Here is a 16380-nt window from a genome sequence, read left to right as displayed (position 1 = left end):
AGAACACATGATGGTCCTTTTGTGTAGTTTCCTTCCAATATCTTCATTCAGGCTACTGCCAACTCCGTGTTAAAGGTTTTGAATCTGATGCACAGGAGGCAAAAATTCGTCCTACCTCCATCTCTGGCACAAGGCCCCCATTAGTCCATTTCAAACATCAATTCCGTCCGTCCCTCCCTCCCTCCCTCCCTAACAGAACAACAAACCCTAGGTAGATCACTGCTTACAAGGAAAGAGTATCACATAAATAAAAGGGAATGAAGACCATAGGCAGCAAGAATGTTAATCATCTGGTTGGAGAGGAGGACCATTAAGTTTCTCAATTTCTTCAAAAAGTTAAACATTTAGGTGGGTTTACAATGAAGAAACATGGTATTTAGACGAAATAACAAACCCATTACAAGTAATTGATTTTTTTTTTACTCTCTTATCCCTAAAACATGCCAGACCAAAGATGGTGAGTAGGTTACCAATGCATAACCACCTAACAAACATTGAACACAACAGCAACAACCACAAACAAAGTGCTAACTCCAGCAGCATCTTGATTGTTGGGTGCAGAATGGCCAACATTTAATCTCATGATTTGTAACACATGCAAATTCTGTTCTCCCATGACTCATTACCAATTACACATATACATTACACACCCATATATGAAGATCCCAAAAGAGAAAGGTGAATATGAACTGAGATAGTATATACTTGGTGATGCTGCTTGATAAAGATATATTGGGAAATATTCAGAAGAAAAGAAAATCACTTTGACGTAATGCAACAGTTTGTATGCAGTTAAGTAGACAGCCGTAAACACATTAAAACAAAATAAACCAAAATTGAAAAAAAAAAAAAATTACAGAACACTGCATTACCATAGTTCCTAAGGTCCTCTTTATCCACTTTTGCATCTGCAGAATCCATGAACATATATAGCATCAAAATAACACTAGGCATGAGAACATAAAATGCAAAGCAAACCATCAAATTGGCTTCAGATCAGTGCTTCCTTGGAATTGGAAAAGATAATGGTCAGATCAAGAATACAGTAAGATGAACTTATTCTGGTAACAGTGTTGGTATCTATAATGGCAAAGAACAGGTAACTGCATTTATAAACATATGACAATCCAGAAGGAACCCCAGTTTGTCCAATAAGAGAATACACAGTTATACTGCATTTATAAATTATAAGTTTCAAGTATAACATAGGTGCAGGTATTCTTAGCATACTAATTGTCAAATAAGAGGATACATGTATCATGCTGTATCCATTCATTTTCATGCAAATCCTAATATACTAAGTTAGAGGGTTTAACTTCAATAGTGTTGCACTTTTGCCTTCCATCGCAGGTTGTAAGCCCACATAATGAGGTTGGGTTATTACTGGTAGAAAATCTCTGCCAGGTCCTACACATGAATCATGAGAAAAGCCCCACAAATCCTATGAAAACAAAATGATGAAGAAATGTTTGTGTGGACTGTGGAGGTGCTACGGGAGGAGATGGACAATTAAATACAATATAAAGACTTGCAGGGCAGGCGATCTTGGCAAGGGAAACTGGGAGAAAAAGCATATAAGGCCGGAGTGCCAGAGAAATGGGAAGTTTAAGTGTCAGAGGCAGACTATTAAACGCAGGACTCTACCTATACAAATTTCCACCTGAGAAGCCAACAAATCTGAGATTGGAATACGGCTATTAACCTCTTGAATCTGGACCCCAAATAATTCCATGCATCCACCTAGGTAAAGTAAATGGCCTCTAGAAACATTAACTCAACTCAATTCAACTTGCTACACATTTCAAGTTGTTACCCAAAAGTTGTTAAATGACCCATGTTTCAATCTACAAGAATATCAATCTACTCAATGACGTCATAAACATAGTTTTTAAGGCGCTGGTAAGGCGACGCCTTAGCAGCACCTTGACGCTGATGCGGTCTAGAGATGGTAAGGCAGTGCTCTGCCTTATGTGAAGTGGCGCCTTATGGGTTTTTTGTTTTTTTTTTTAAACACATTTTAAAATTACTTGATGAAGATTCCAAACATAGATTTTTTATTAGTAGGTGTATGGTTTTGTTAACACTTGAGATGTATGGGATCAACTTTACTCCATCAAAAATAACCAAAACAAACAAAACAAAAACACGATTCCACAAACAGTGTTTGGACTTTGTCAAGGGTTTTTAAAAGGGCTTTGTTGAGAAGGAATCAAGAACAAGGAAGACCCATTGATTCTCTAGGCTCAGCATTTTTCTTCTCGTGTTTTTTTTGTGGCAGAAACGGTGAGCTTCATTCTCTTTTGGATGCGGGAGTGAAATATAGTGGATGACCTTAGGACTTAGGCACTGATTTTGGCATCATACAGGTAAGTATAATAAATACTTGTATTTTTATATCTTCTTTTCTTTATATTTATAATTTTGTTTCATAATTATGTATTTATATTATATGTTAATATGTTATGATGATTAATGATTGATGATTGATGATTGATGATTGATGAAGATGAACTTAGTTTATTCACTTTATTGATTTGTTTTCATTGGTATGAATATGAACCTTTAATATTTATTTAACATATGAGTAATAGGATTCAACTAGGATTTGAGCCAAATAGATTGGTTTTATAAAAAAATTACAAGGAACGCTTTAGTCGATAAGGCAACGCTTTATGCCCGCCTTATCGCTAAGGCACTCTGAAAGACCCTCAAACGCCTCCGTCGCCTTACCGCCTTAAAAACTATGGTCATAAATAAAAGGAGAAGATATATGTGTCTGCATCCTCACTTCATCAAAAAGATCTATCAGAAGCAGAAACCATTCAGCTGATCTCCCTCCATAAAATGGTAATTAGAAAAAGCTCCCCTGCTTAGGATTAATTAGTTAGAACTATTCAGAGGGAAAAAATAATCATCTAGATCCCCTTTATAATGGAGGTGCAAATGAGTTTATCCATATCTCAAAAAAAAATTATGTTACCCCCTAAACCACATGATTAATCGCCAACAAGGGGTGTCAACATGTCTCCAAAAAAAATCAATTCTTATCATTTCCTTAACCACTATCTTCTATGTGTAATGAGGTCACCCAAACCCTAATCTTATTTTGAAGGAGAAAATGTGAATCCCACTTGAGATGGGTGGCAGTTTTGCAAATATGAAGATAACAACAGACAGATTTAGGAATAAAATTAACTCGCAACAAATGTAGGGATAAGAATTTAGCCAAACTGAACTAAACGATCTAGATGCAATATCAGAAGCTTGTATAAACAGTGAATATGCACTACCAAAATTAAAACCATTAAAACATGGATTCCATAAGGTAATAACATCCGACTCTCCAGGAGTCGATTCGGCCTGGGATTTAACCCTGTGGGCCCAGTGTATCACACCTGTCCAGAATATGAATAAAAACTAAGTTCTTCAAGTATGAGATGGGTACGATCAGGACTGTTAGCTTTTTGCTGAAAACAGGGCAGCAATTTGAGATGATGATAACAGAAGGGTTTAAAACTGAGTCTAATCATCTAAACCATAAAAGAATGTTAAAATAATTACAGGTATTAAATCAATGGACCAACACAGGACGAGCACAGATAGATATAAGTGAACTCAATTAGGAAAAAAATTATGTGAAAAACAGGATATTGATGAAGAAGAAGAAGAATAGAAGAGAGATACCAATCTAAACTTAAAGAGTTTCAAACCAGAGAAGTGTTAGGAATTAACAACACAGCAGAATAACGATAGTAAAAGAAAAAAGAAAAGAGATCACACACACAAGGAATTTCTAGAAAGTGGGGGAATAGGTCATTATTTCCACCCTCTCAAGATAATTAATATTCTGAGACAGGAAATGGGGAGATTCAATTAGTTACTTCATTAAGAAGGAGATGGGGTTCATTCCCCTATTGGTAAGCAACTAGAAGAACTAAGTTTACTGAACCATATAAAGCCACTACAGTTTGGAAGATGCAAAGGACAAGGAAGTACCCTTCAAATGAAAGATAAGATAGACCTGTGCTGTTATGCTAATATCCCATACCATAATAGTCTCAGATGAACATTTTATTTTCTCAAGCAACCGCAAAACATACTTTGAAAAAAAAAAAAGGCATACCCAGTGCACAAGGCCCCTGCCACTGCCGGGTCTGGGGAGGGTCATAATGCATGTAGCCTTACCCTCACTTCCCACAGAAGCTGTTTCCCTACTCGAATCCACAACCACTAGGTCGCAATGGAACAACCTTACCGTTGCGCTGAGGTACACCTTCTACCACATAATATACTAGCAACAAGTAAAAGATAAAAATTAATAAATTAGAGTGTGTGAAAATAACAGACTCTCCACATAGACAGCTTTTAGTTGAATGATCCATATCTAATCAACTTAATTCTCCATTATGACCAATAAAATTGGTTAATACCAACAACAGTTTTTTCCTTCAGCTAACCCTTCATATTGCATTCTGAGAATCAGATCACATCTTGAGAGGCCAGCAGCAGAAGATTTTGAGCTTCGGGTAGCTTCCAGCCTTCCATCCCAAGTAATTCCCATGTCTCCAGTCAAAGAGGAGGCTTCAAAAGATATAACCCAGCATATTATTCGCTATAAGTTTGAAACTGAAGCACATTGTGTCAGAAGGGGATCCTGGCTGACTGTCAATACCTAGAAAGATAATTCAGTGGTCTCCTTGGAACTAGATCAAATAAAAACAGTTATAAAGATTCAAGCATCACTGTTCAAATTGATTAGATTTCACTTTTGCCTGTGAGGACTTTGATCTACAGCTAACATATTATTTGGCCAGGGGATTCTTTTGCGAAGGTTGAACCCACTGCTTTCCTTATGAGGTTCCCCCCCTTCAAACTCTCTATTTTAAAAGGGTAGTAGGCAGTCATCTGCATCAGAATCCATTAGCAGAGTTTCCTTCCCTTTTAACCATCAATGACATACTTAGGCTGTGTTTGGTAACGTTCTATTGAAACGTTTCTGGAGTTTTTCGTTCTATTGGAACGAAAAAACGGAATAAAGCGTTTGGTGCATCATAGACAAGTTTCTGTTTTTCTGGAACAAAAAGTGAAAAAAGAAAAGTAGAAACTGGAATTGACGGAACGACGTTTCGTTCCGTCTTCCCAGTTTCGTTCCAAGTAAAAAAAAAAAAAGAAACTATTTGGGGGATTTTAGGGAAATCGTTCCCGATAAACTTGTCTTCCACCCTAGCTCTTCATTTTTCACAATTTCGCACACAGAGAGAAGAGAATACCTGCATTTTAAAACTGTTCCAGAAACAGATTCACCAAACACCCTTTTTTCATTTAAAAACGGCGTTTTGACACAGAAACTGAATTTTTTGTTTTTGACACGAAACATCGTTTCTGGAACAGAAACGTTACCAAATGCAGCCTTATTACACTGATAATGTTAAGTGAAATGGAGGAGAAACAAAGTAACAAACGAATGAAAGATTTACGCAACTAGGAGGAGAAGAATTACCAAAGTCAACACAAGCTCAGAAGAGATAACAAGTTAAAGGAGTAGGCTAACCTGTAGAGCCTTTTGGTTTGATCTGGGCTGAACGCCCTGCCTTAAGACTCTTATCTGCACTCAGTTTTTTGTCAAGATCCTTCTGCTTCCGGACATTTTCCTCGGTAAATTTCATTAAACGATCCACGACCACCCATTCATCCCAACTTTTAATGAGAAAGTCAAAACATAAATAGTTAGTGATAAGTAAACATTATGGTGCAGAAGCTGCAGTCATTACAATTTAAGCTTCATTTGATCCCTCTACCCTTACTTTTTTTAGCACATACTAAGAAAGGAAAACATTCAGTTCCATATAATGCAACTAGACTGTATTATGTACATTAGCCCCACTGTCACTGCTAAAACAACAGCAATCAAGCAACTGATATAGTCTGCTCCCACAAATTAAACATATAGTAGTAATAAATTGCAATGGTATTTGTGTATGCTTTGATATCCACAAAACATCGCAGGCTTGCAATCATAAAAAACGTCACGAAGCTGCAAAAGAAAACGAGGGGGAAAGGGCAAAGTTCAAGCTGGCACCCCTAGATGAAACCATCATACCTGTAGTTTCCTTTGGAACCAGCAACCATATTTACAATTCAAAGGCTGATATTACACTCTATAATTTGGCGGGAGGGAAATAACTGCATAGATATTACATTCAAGGCTCAAGAAGTCACTTTCAGGGTTTAAACCATATTATTATGAGAGTTGAACGAAATCTGGTAGACTTTCTGCTGGGGTTGGCTGGTGGATTCGTTTGACCATCAACGACCATTTTGGTGGTCAAACACCAATATTTTGAGCTGAAACTTGGCAGAGACCCTAATTAAGCATCCCTTAACACAGTGGAACCTTTATATTATTGATTGAAAAACACACAAAAATTAGTACTATGGTTCGTAACATATAGGTCGGCAGTGTACGTCATACCTTGCCCGCATATTTCCCAAAGATTGCTTATGTTACACTTGATTTAGTACAATAACATACCAAATATAAAGAAACCAATTATAATATGCATTTTCAAGTGACAGATGGGAAAAAATTACTTAATATTATTAAATTTCCGAATATTACATCGAAGGTGCAAGTGTACAAACACTGACTTCACAAATCACAAGTTCACATTTCACATGAAAGCCCAAAGAGACTGCCCTTCCTCCTAGTCTCCTACTCTATGTCAATACCAAAAAGAGGTCTAGGTGGGAAACCGTTTGATGTAGATGCCTATTATGGAAGGAAACATGAGAAGAAGAAGGGTCCAGCCTTAGTCCACCTGAGTGGCTAGGGTCCAGCCAAGAAGCTAGCCGAACCCCTACTTGGTCCACCTGAGTGGCTAAGTACAAATAAGGGCCAATTGGGCCCATCGGCTAGGGGAATAATTAGTAGTTGCTTTTAATTAATCAGTGGGCCATTGGGCCCATCAAGTTGAGTAAGTGGTATGTCGAGTCCAAATTGTCTTAGGACTCTATTTGTTTTCCACATAGGTTTATTATTCCTAGTCCAATTTTGAATTCCTAGTTGTAGTAAGAGTGTCTAGTCCTATTGGGAAACTAGCTCCTAATAGAAGTTTGATTGCTATTCTGCCCTCTATAAATAGAGGAGCCTATTTACTCATAATTTCATATTTGAATAAAGAAAATTGCAGTCATTATGTTAAAACAACTAAGATAATTGTGGGTGAGAAGCCCTGGCCGAGACAGCCACTCCACCCCCACATCCTCCTACTTCTTTTCTTAATTTCTGCAATTATTTTTCTGTTTTCTGTTTCTGTCACAGCAGGGATCGATTTCAGAATTCAGACCTAATCTTGGGAGCCAATCGATCTCTTCTTTTGGTCAACTCTGAGGTCTGATCTGCAAGGCCTTTTAAGGACTGGTTCAACACTTCAAGAGGGCCACTCGATCTCTGTTGGGAAGCCATCAGCAGCCGTTCACTTCTGGTTTTCTACAGTTCTTGATTTTCCCTCTCCTAGGTCAGAAATCAAGAACCTTCATAACTCCATAACCAGCCGTCAAAAGCTATTCATATTTGGGGGGTGTTGCACCCTTGGTGGGCCCTACAATTGATCAAATTTGCAGCTCAATTGGAGCCCTACAGGCCTGGCCGCACCTCTCTCTCTCTCCAGCTCTATAGCAGGTCTTTCACTCTCCTATCGGGTTGGGTTTTGGGCTGGTTTTGCTCCTGCATTGGTATTGTATCCTTGGGGGTTTATTTGATGGTCTTATTTCTTTGTTTCTTGGTCCTATTTGTATTGTTTGGGGTTATAAACTACTAGGTTGGTTCTTGTAATGTACTCCTGCATTAAGTGGTATCAGAGCTATGCCTAAGACAGAAGAACCCCAACCCACCCTTCAAGATGTAATGAAAGCAATCCAAGCCTTGTCTACGAGGTTTTATGGACATGACCAACAGTTGGCTGACCTAAAAGAGAGCACTGCTGCCCACTCTAACACCCAACCAACTGTTGCCCAAACTAATGTTCAACCTGTTGTTAATTGCATTGGTAATGTTCCCAGAAGAGTCACTATGCAACTTATAAGGAATGTCCCAGCTCAGAATGATGAGTATGATGAGTATGACAATCAGCTTTATCAGCCTGACGATACGTACAAGTCAAGTTCGAATTGACAGAGTACAATGGGAGGCACGATCCCCTCTATTACCAGGACTGGGTAACTTCCTTTGATGACTACTTCCGATGGTACCGTATGCCTGAAGAAAGGAAAGTCCAATTAGTTGTCACTAAGTTAACTGGTGGAGCTAAGGACTGGTGGAGGAATGAAGAGAATAGGATGATCCGCAGTCGTCAGATGCCTCACAATTGGGAAGACTTAAAATTTATCCTTAACGATAGATTCTTACCACCCACCTACTGACGTCGGCTCTACGACATGCTGAATACTCTCAGGCAAGGTACTATGACTGTAAGAGATTATATTGATCGTTTTAATGAACTGCTTCCACGAACAGGTGCCCATAAAGAAGATGAACTGCTCATATCCCGTTTCAAACTAGGGTTAAGGTATGATATTCCTGAGAAGCTTGGTGTGATCGAGATACCCTCCTTAAGTACTTGTTTTGACAAATCACTAGAAGCAGATGATCTGATCAAAACAACCTCCAGAAGGTACATCCAGCCAACTGACAACAAAAAGCCTTATGTACCAACCAAACCCACTGGATTTCCTACCCGAGCTCTACAAGATACACAGGATAAGGGGAAGGCTCCAATGGGAAGGGAGAGTGGATCTGTGACATGCTATAGTTATGGAAAGACTGGACACACGGCAAAATTCTACCCTAAATGGGGACGATCCAACTCTGTCATCAGTGCCATCGAATCCAATCCGGATTTACAAATCCATGAACCTTAGGATGATGATTGGACTGTTAATGTTGCAGTTGAAGGAGAGGAGGATGAACTGGACTATGAGCTTGCACCAGAGAATGATGATCCTCATGCTTATGTCAATGTGGTTGCAAGAATCCTAGTGTCTGAAACTAAGGGTGAAGACTGGAGGAGGCATAATATCTTCTACACCTTAATGTCTAGTGGACTTCACAAAGCTCAAGTGATTGTGGACAGTGGAAATTGTGTGAATGTGGCATCTCAGGCCTTTATCATTGACAGAAAGCTTAAAACTGAATCCCATCCACAACCATACAAGATATCTCTTCTAGACAACAACACCATGACTGTAACTCAATGGTGTTCAGTCCCATTGAAGGTATCAAATTATGAAGAAAGTGTATGGTGTGATGTCATCCCCATGGTCCTCACTGATGTACTAATTGGAAGGCCTTGGTTATATGACAACAATGTGCTAGTGGGAGCCTGGGAGGTACTAAGAACCAATGCATCTTCGATCATAAAGGCAAACCATTCATTCTAAACCCACTCAACATACCTCAGGTAAAAGACAAGTTAAGGGCTACCCAACTAAGGAGACAACATGTCTAAAAGAATGTTGCTAATACCGCTTCCAAAACAACCATTGAGCAAAAGAAGCAACCATGCAAAAAAAATTTCAGCAAAAGAACACTGTGGATAACAAGCTATGTGTGCTGCCCCATAGAGAATTCCTGACCATTAGTGAAGAAACCGGCCTAATCATAGCTCTTGTTACCAAGGCTGCTGAACCAGTGATAGAGGTAAAACATCCCCCGCAAATCAAACAATTACTTGCTAATTTTTCAGATTTGGTGCCAGAGGAATTACCTGATAAACTACCACCGATGAGGGATATTCAACATGCCATTGACCTTGTGCCTGGGACAGTACTCCCTAATCTGCCCACTTACCGTCTCAGTCCTACAGAGCATGCCGAGCTTAAGAGACAAGTGGATGATTTATTAAAGAACAGGGTTGGTTGAGAGCATGAGTCCATCTGCAGTACCAGCCCTATTAACACCAAAGAAAGATGGATCATGGCGTATGTGCATTGACAACCGGGCCATTAACAAAATCACAATAAAGTACAGATTTCCTATTCCTCGTTTGGATGATATGCTTGACATGTTGACAGGAGCCTCCATCTTTTCAAAGATTGATCTATGGAGTGGCTACCATCAAATTCGAATTCGTCCGGGAGATGAATGGAAAACATCCTTCAAAACAAAAGAAGGCCTGTATGAGTGGAAGGTTATGCCTTTTGGCCTCACCAATGCACCTAACACTTTCATGAGGGTGATGACACATGTACTACCACCCTTCATCAGCAAATTTCTCGTAGTGTACTTTGATGACATACTAATATACAGCAAAGGACAAAATGAACACTTGGAGCATCTGAGACATATCATAAAAGTACTACAGGCAGAAAAGTTGTACATCAACTTGAAGAAATGTTCCTTTATGCTGCCCAAGGTCATCTTCCTTGGTTTTATTATGTCTTCACAAGGCATAGAAGCTGATCTGGAGAAGGTAAAAAGTGTCGTTGATTGGCCTATTCCAAAGACCTTGACCAAGGTTTGTAGCTTTCATGGTCTTGCTTCATTTTACCGACGATTCATTTGGAATTTCAGCGCCGTTGTAGCCCCAATTACAAAATGCACAAAAGGGGGAAAAGTCTCATTTCAATGGACTCCGGCAAACACTAAAGCTTTCAACTTGATCAAACAAAAGATGACAGAAGCACCAGTGCTTAGACTACCCAATTTTGATCTTATGTTTGAAGTGGCTACTGATGCATCCCATGTTGGGATAGGAGGAGTGCTTATGCAAGAGGGCCATCCGATTGCTTTCTACAGTGAAAAGTTGAATGATGTAAAAAGAAGGTATTCTACCTATGATTTAGAACTCTATGCCGTTGTACAAATCCTCAAGCATTGGAGGCATTACTTAATTGGCAAAGAGTTCTTGCTCTATTCGGATCATGAAGCACTCAAATACTTGCACTCACAAAAGACCATTAGTGATCGGCACACTAAATGGATCTCATACTTGCAAGGATACATATTTGCTCTTAAGTACAAAGCTGGAAAGGAGAATCAAGTGGCTGATCCACTTAGTCGAAAGGTGATGATGATGAACACCTTCACAGTACAAAGTGCAGGAGTGGAACACATCAAAGAGTACATTAGTGATGCTGATTTTTCAGAATTATTCAACAACCTACAAGGAGGAGGACGGGATGACAAATTTGCTATACATGATGGGTATCTTTTCAAAGGCACTCGCCTCTGCATCCCAAACACCTCTTTGAGACATCATTTGATTCAAGAGCTACATGGAGGAGGAATGGGTGGACACTTTGGCAAAGACAAAACATACTCTATGATGAAAGACTCATACTTTTGGCCTCAATTCTTAAAGGATGTGCAACATGTGATACAGAGATGCCGCACTTCTCAACTTGCCAAAAGAGAAAAGAAGAATACAAGATTGTACACACTGCTGGTCGTTCCACACCCACCTTGGCAAGACATAAGCATGGACTTTGTCCTAGGCTTTCCACCTACAAGGGAAAGGTATGATTCCATATTTGTGGTAGTAGATCGTTTCTCTAAGATGGCACACTTTATCCCGTGCAAGAAGACTCTTGATGCAAGTCACTAGGCCAAACTCTTTTTCAAAGAGATATTGCACATACATGGTCTACCACAGACAATTGTTTCAGATAGGGATGTCAAGTTCATGAGCTCTACTTCTGGAAGACCCTATGGTTGAAAACAAATACTAAACTCAAGTTCTCCACTGCATTCCATCCTCAGACAGACGGATAGACTGAAGTGGTGAACAGAAGTCTTGGCAACTTACTCCGATGTCTAGTCCGAGACTATGAAAAGACTTGGCCATTTATACTGGACATTGTTGAATTCGCCTATAATAGTTCCGTCAACCGCACCACAAGTCGTACACCATTTGAGATTGTCCTTGGACTACAGCCTCAACGACCGGTTGACTTGGTACCTTTGCCACCTCAGGCCCGTATTAGTGTGAAAGCCGATGAGTTCCTTAGACACATCACGAAGGTACATGCTGATGTTCGTCGTCGCATCGCTGTTAGCAATGACGTATACCAAGCAATTGCTAATCGACATCGTCGCTACGTGGAATTTCAGCCTAGTGATATGGTAATGATTCGAATTCCACCTGAGAGGTTTCCTCCTAGTACAGTGCACAAGCTCCATCCTCGGAACATGGGTCCCTACAAGGTCTTGAAGCGCATTGGCACTAATGCTTACATGCTAAAGCTACCTCCTACTCTGAAGATCAACAATGTCTTCAATGTAGCTGATCCGACGATATATTTGAGACACCATTCTGATGACGATGACACTGAACACACCCTCAAACTTCCTCAATTTGCAAACCCTAAAGATGATGTCATCGAAGATGTTCTCGACAACAAGTTCACCACAGTTCGGGGGGGCAAAGGGTACTACTCCTTCCTCATCAAATGGAAAGGTCGACCACGAGAGGATTGTACTTGGATCCATGCCGATGACTGTCAACGGCTTGACACGGACCTCTATGAGCACATGTCCCTTACCCATTCATTAGAGTTGAATGATTCTAAGAAAGGGGGAACTGATGTAGATGCACATTATGGAAGGAAATATGAGAAGAAGAAGAAGGGTCCAACCTTAGTCTACCTGAGTGGCTAGGATCCAGCCAAGAAGCCAGCCGAACCCCAACTTGGTCCACCTAAGTGGCCAAGTACAAATAAGGGCCAATTGGGCCCATCGGCTAGGGGAATAATTAGTAGTTGTTTTTAATTAATCAGTGGGCCATTGGGCCCATCGAGTTGAGTAAGTGGTATGTCGAGTCCAAATTGTCTTAGGACTCTATTTGTTTTCCACATAGGTTTATTATTCCTAGTCCAATTTTGAATTCCTAATTGTAGTAGGAGTGTCTAGTCCTACTAGGAAACTAGCTCCTAGTTGAAGTAGGAGTGTCTAGTCCTATTGGGAAACTAGCTCCTAATAATAGTTTGATTGCTATTCTGTTCTCCATAAATAGAGGAGCCTATGTACTCATAATTTCAGATTTGAATAAAGAAAATTGCAGTCATTATGTTAAAACAACTAAGATAGTTGTGGGTGAGAAGCCCTGGCCGAGACAGCCACTCCTCCTCCACATCCTCCTACTTCTTTTCTTAATTTCTGCAATTATTTTTCTGTTTTCTATTTCTGTTATAGCAGGGATCAATTTCAGAATTCAGACCTAATCTTGGGAGCCGATCAATCTCTTCTGTTGGCCAACTCTGAGGTCTGATCTGCAAGGCCTTTTAAGAACTGGTTCAACTCTTCAAGAGGGCCACTCGATCTCTATTGGGAAGCCATCAGCAGCTGTTCACTTCTGGTTTTTCTACAGTTCTTGATTTTCCCTCTCCTAGGTCAGAAATCAAGAACCTTCATAACTCCATAACCAGCCGTCAGAAGCTCTTCATATTTGGGGGTTTTTGTACCCTTGGTGAGCCCTACAATTGATCAAATTTGCAGCTCAATTGAAGCCCTACAGGCCTGGCGGCACCTCTCTCTCTCCAGCACTATAGTAGGTCTTTCACTCTCCTATCAGGTTGGGTTTTGGGCTGGTTTTGCTCCTGTATTGGTATTGTATCATTGGGAATTTATTTGATGGTCTTATTTCTTTGTTTCCTGGTCCTATTTGTATTGTTTGGGGTTATAAACTGTTGGGGTAGTTCTTGTAATCTACTCCTGCATTACCGTTCCTCCAACTTGATCACAAAAATGCTCATGTCATGGTATGTCAGAAGAAACGCTCAAAGTCCAACACAACAACTTGATAGGTTGCATCATCAACATAATCTAGGTACCACAACCTCAGATATAGAACTGGCTTGGGAAGATGATAAAACCGTGCCTCCACTGTAAACACAGCTCTGTGTACCAAACTGATAGGACTGTTTGTAGGGGCCTAAGAAGGAGAAGATGCTATCAATGAAAGTGCATATTTTTCCCTTTTTTTCTTTTTTTAAATATTTAAAAATAATTTTCTAATTTTGAAAATAAGGTTAGGTCGTATATCAGCCAACAATGACCAACATATATAAATTGAGCTCCGACCACTCAATATTACCCTATTTTATATTAAAAAAATAAATAAATAAATAAAAATGCTGCAAGAAAATTAATTTTTTAAACCATAAAATTAAGAAAAAAAATATTATTCTGTGCAGCTGTAGATTGGCTAATACTATATCTAATATATAATAAATAGAAGCCTACCCACCACACATTTACCCTATTTTTTGCAAAAAAAAAAAATTAAATAAATTAGTTTAGGGAAAAAGGATATAACCTCAAAGTTTGAATCTTCAACCAATCTCCTTCAAATCCACCAAATCTTTGTTGTAGATGATTTGCACAAGGTTAGAACAGCTTATTTCATAAATAAATGGAAGAGGCATGGCCAAAATCCACTCAAATTTGAAGTTTATACCCTTCAAGTGGGTTTTGCACGAAACCTGTGAAATGGGGACGAGTCGATGAAACAATGTATGTTTCGATCAACTTTAAGTAATTTAAACCCATAGTTGTATCGTTTCAGCGAAATGAAATGGCACGAACGAAATGGCTCGGGATTTTCACTGATCAAAATTATGTAGCTTGACTGAGTCATGGTCCATTTCATGCCAACCAAAGTCAAAACCAACTAATTTCGGTTGGTTTAGACCGAAATGGCCACTTCTTGAATCATGATGATGTAGACCAAAACATGAAGAAGAAGACGAGGACAAAAATAAAATTCAGAAAAAAAATTACTGTTCACAAGTACAGTTCATGCATCCACACAAGAAGCATCCAAGGATCGTTTCAAAGGAAAAATTTATTAATAAAGTGCTTAGTGGACTGTTTTTTTAAATTCAGAACCACTGGCTGTGGATATCGCTTTGTTGATCCTAGAAGACAACATTTATACCCACCTCCTCCATTGTGTCAATTTGGAGGATATCTAATTATCTTACTCATTTTTCATTATTTATTGTGTCCACTTGGGTGTATACATGTACATGTAAACCAACGATCATTCTCATTTCTAAAATTATAATTCTATACAGTTATATGATTGGTTATACATGTGTTAAGCACATTGGACCTAACTCCTGGTGCAAAATGAATTAACCCAAACCCAATCTATAATTCTCTCCAAATGCAAGACCTTTTTAGAACCATATAATTTCTCTTGCAGATGTTTAGTGCCAACACCTGTAGGACACTCATAATCTGTCCTAGATCACAACTGCAAACATGTAAGTAGCCTCTAAAGTTGCACTGAAATTTCAAATACAATTAATAATATTTGTCTGCAGAGCTGAAGTCTAAGATCTCAGGTAAGGGAATGGAAAAGACAAAAACTCAGGTGGACGCTTGCATGCAAATTCCAGAATGCATAAGCATTTAGACGAAGATATTCAAAAGAATACTCAACACAGAGTAAAAATCCTATGCTAGTTGCCTTGAACATTTAATCAGAAAACAAGACGAAAATGCTCAATACAATATTCGATACAGAATTAAAATCCTATACTAGCTTGCCATAGAACATTTAATCAGAACATTACATTTACATAAATTATAGTGCATAGACCAAATAAGAATACTCACTTTTTGCTCCAACCCTGCCAAAAAAAAAGAAAAGAGAGAATTGTTATGAGTACTGAAATGAAAAAAACTTATACATCCAATTAACTCAGAATAAAAAATGATGTGACTAGGATGCTAATCAATTGTTCACTTACTAAATGCATCAACTACATATATAATGTTCTAACATACAATACTTACCATAAAAGGCCAATGAATTAAACAATGACAAGAGCAAGAAAAAAAAATGAAAATAAAATGTACTTACAAGGTAATGAACATAGTATCTCCATTCCTTCTTCCGAAACTCAACCTTTAGAACCTTGAATATAAAACCACATAGCAAATCAGACCTTTATGCAATAAATGAGAATTTCACGCCATGATAACAACAGAATTCTTACGCATATCACAAAAAAGTTAGTAATCCAACAAAGAGAATAAAATACCTAGCAGACAAAAGTGAAACATATTATAACCCCATTTGCAACATCTCAATTTTAATAGGTCAAAACTCAGAAGTCTCATTGCAGCCATGACTTGAAGTTCCAAGTTCAAACAAGGTGATTCATCAAATTAAGCAATGAGTCCATCAGAAATAAACGCTTCAAGGAGCCAGCTAACTAAAATTGATGCCAACAAAAACCGAAGCATTTCGGTCCACTTGGAAGAAATATCAAACATTTAAGCAACTTTTACACGAAAATATCACTTTGATTCAATTCAAAATACACTATGTGCACTGGTACTCAAGCATTTCAGTGTTGTTGTTTAGGTTATAC

The 16380-nt window shown here is 38.8% G+C and overlaps 1 protein-coding gene across 2 annotated transcripts in view; it reads right to left on the bottom strand.

Moving 5' to 3' along the window:
• LOC122058089 (protein MRG1-like) overlaps positions 1 to 16380 on the bottom strand; it is a 31600-nt gene that overhangs the window by 12920 nt on the left and 2300 nt on the right. Inside the window, exons 2-5 of one of the 2 annotated variants that reach the window (XM_042620548.1) lie at positions 15867 to 15920; positions 15620 to 15633; positions 5552 to 5697; positions 873 to 908 (exon numbers count right to left, since the gene is read on the bottom strand). In XM_042620548.1, coding sequence (XP_042476482.1) covers positions 873 to 908; positions 5552 to 5697; positions 15620 to 15633; positions 15867 to 15920 — 250 coding nt within the window. The remainder of the gene's footprint in view (positions 1 to 872; positions 909 to 5551; positions 5698 to 15619; positions 15634 to 15866; positions 15921 to 16380) is intronic. The other variant, XM_042620549.1, reaches the window with a different exon arrangement.

The sequence above is a fragment of the Macadamia integrifolia genome, chromosome 12 (assembly GCF_013358625.1).
Source record: "Macadamia integrifolia cultivar HAES 741 chromosome 12, SCU_Mint_v3, whole genome shotgun sequence".
Taxonomy (NCBI): domain Eukaryota; kingdom Viridiplantae; phylum Streptophyta; class Magnoliopsida; order Proteales; family Proteaceae; genus Macadamia; species Macadamia integrifolia.
This window is presented reverse-complemented; position numbering and strand designations above follow the sequence as displayed.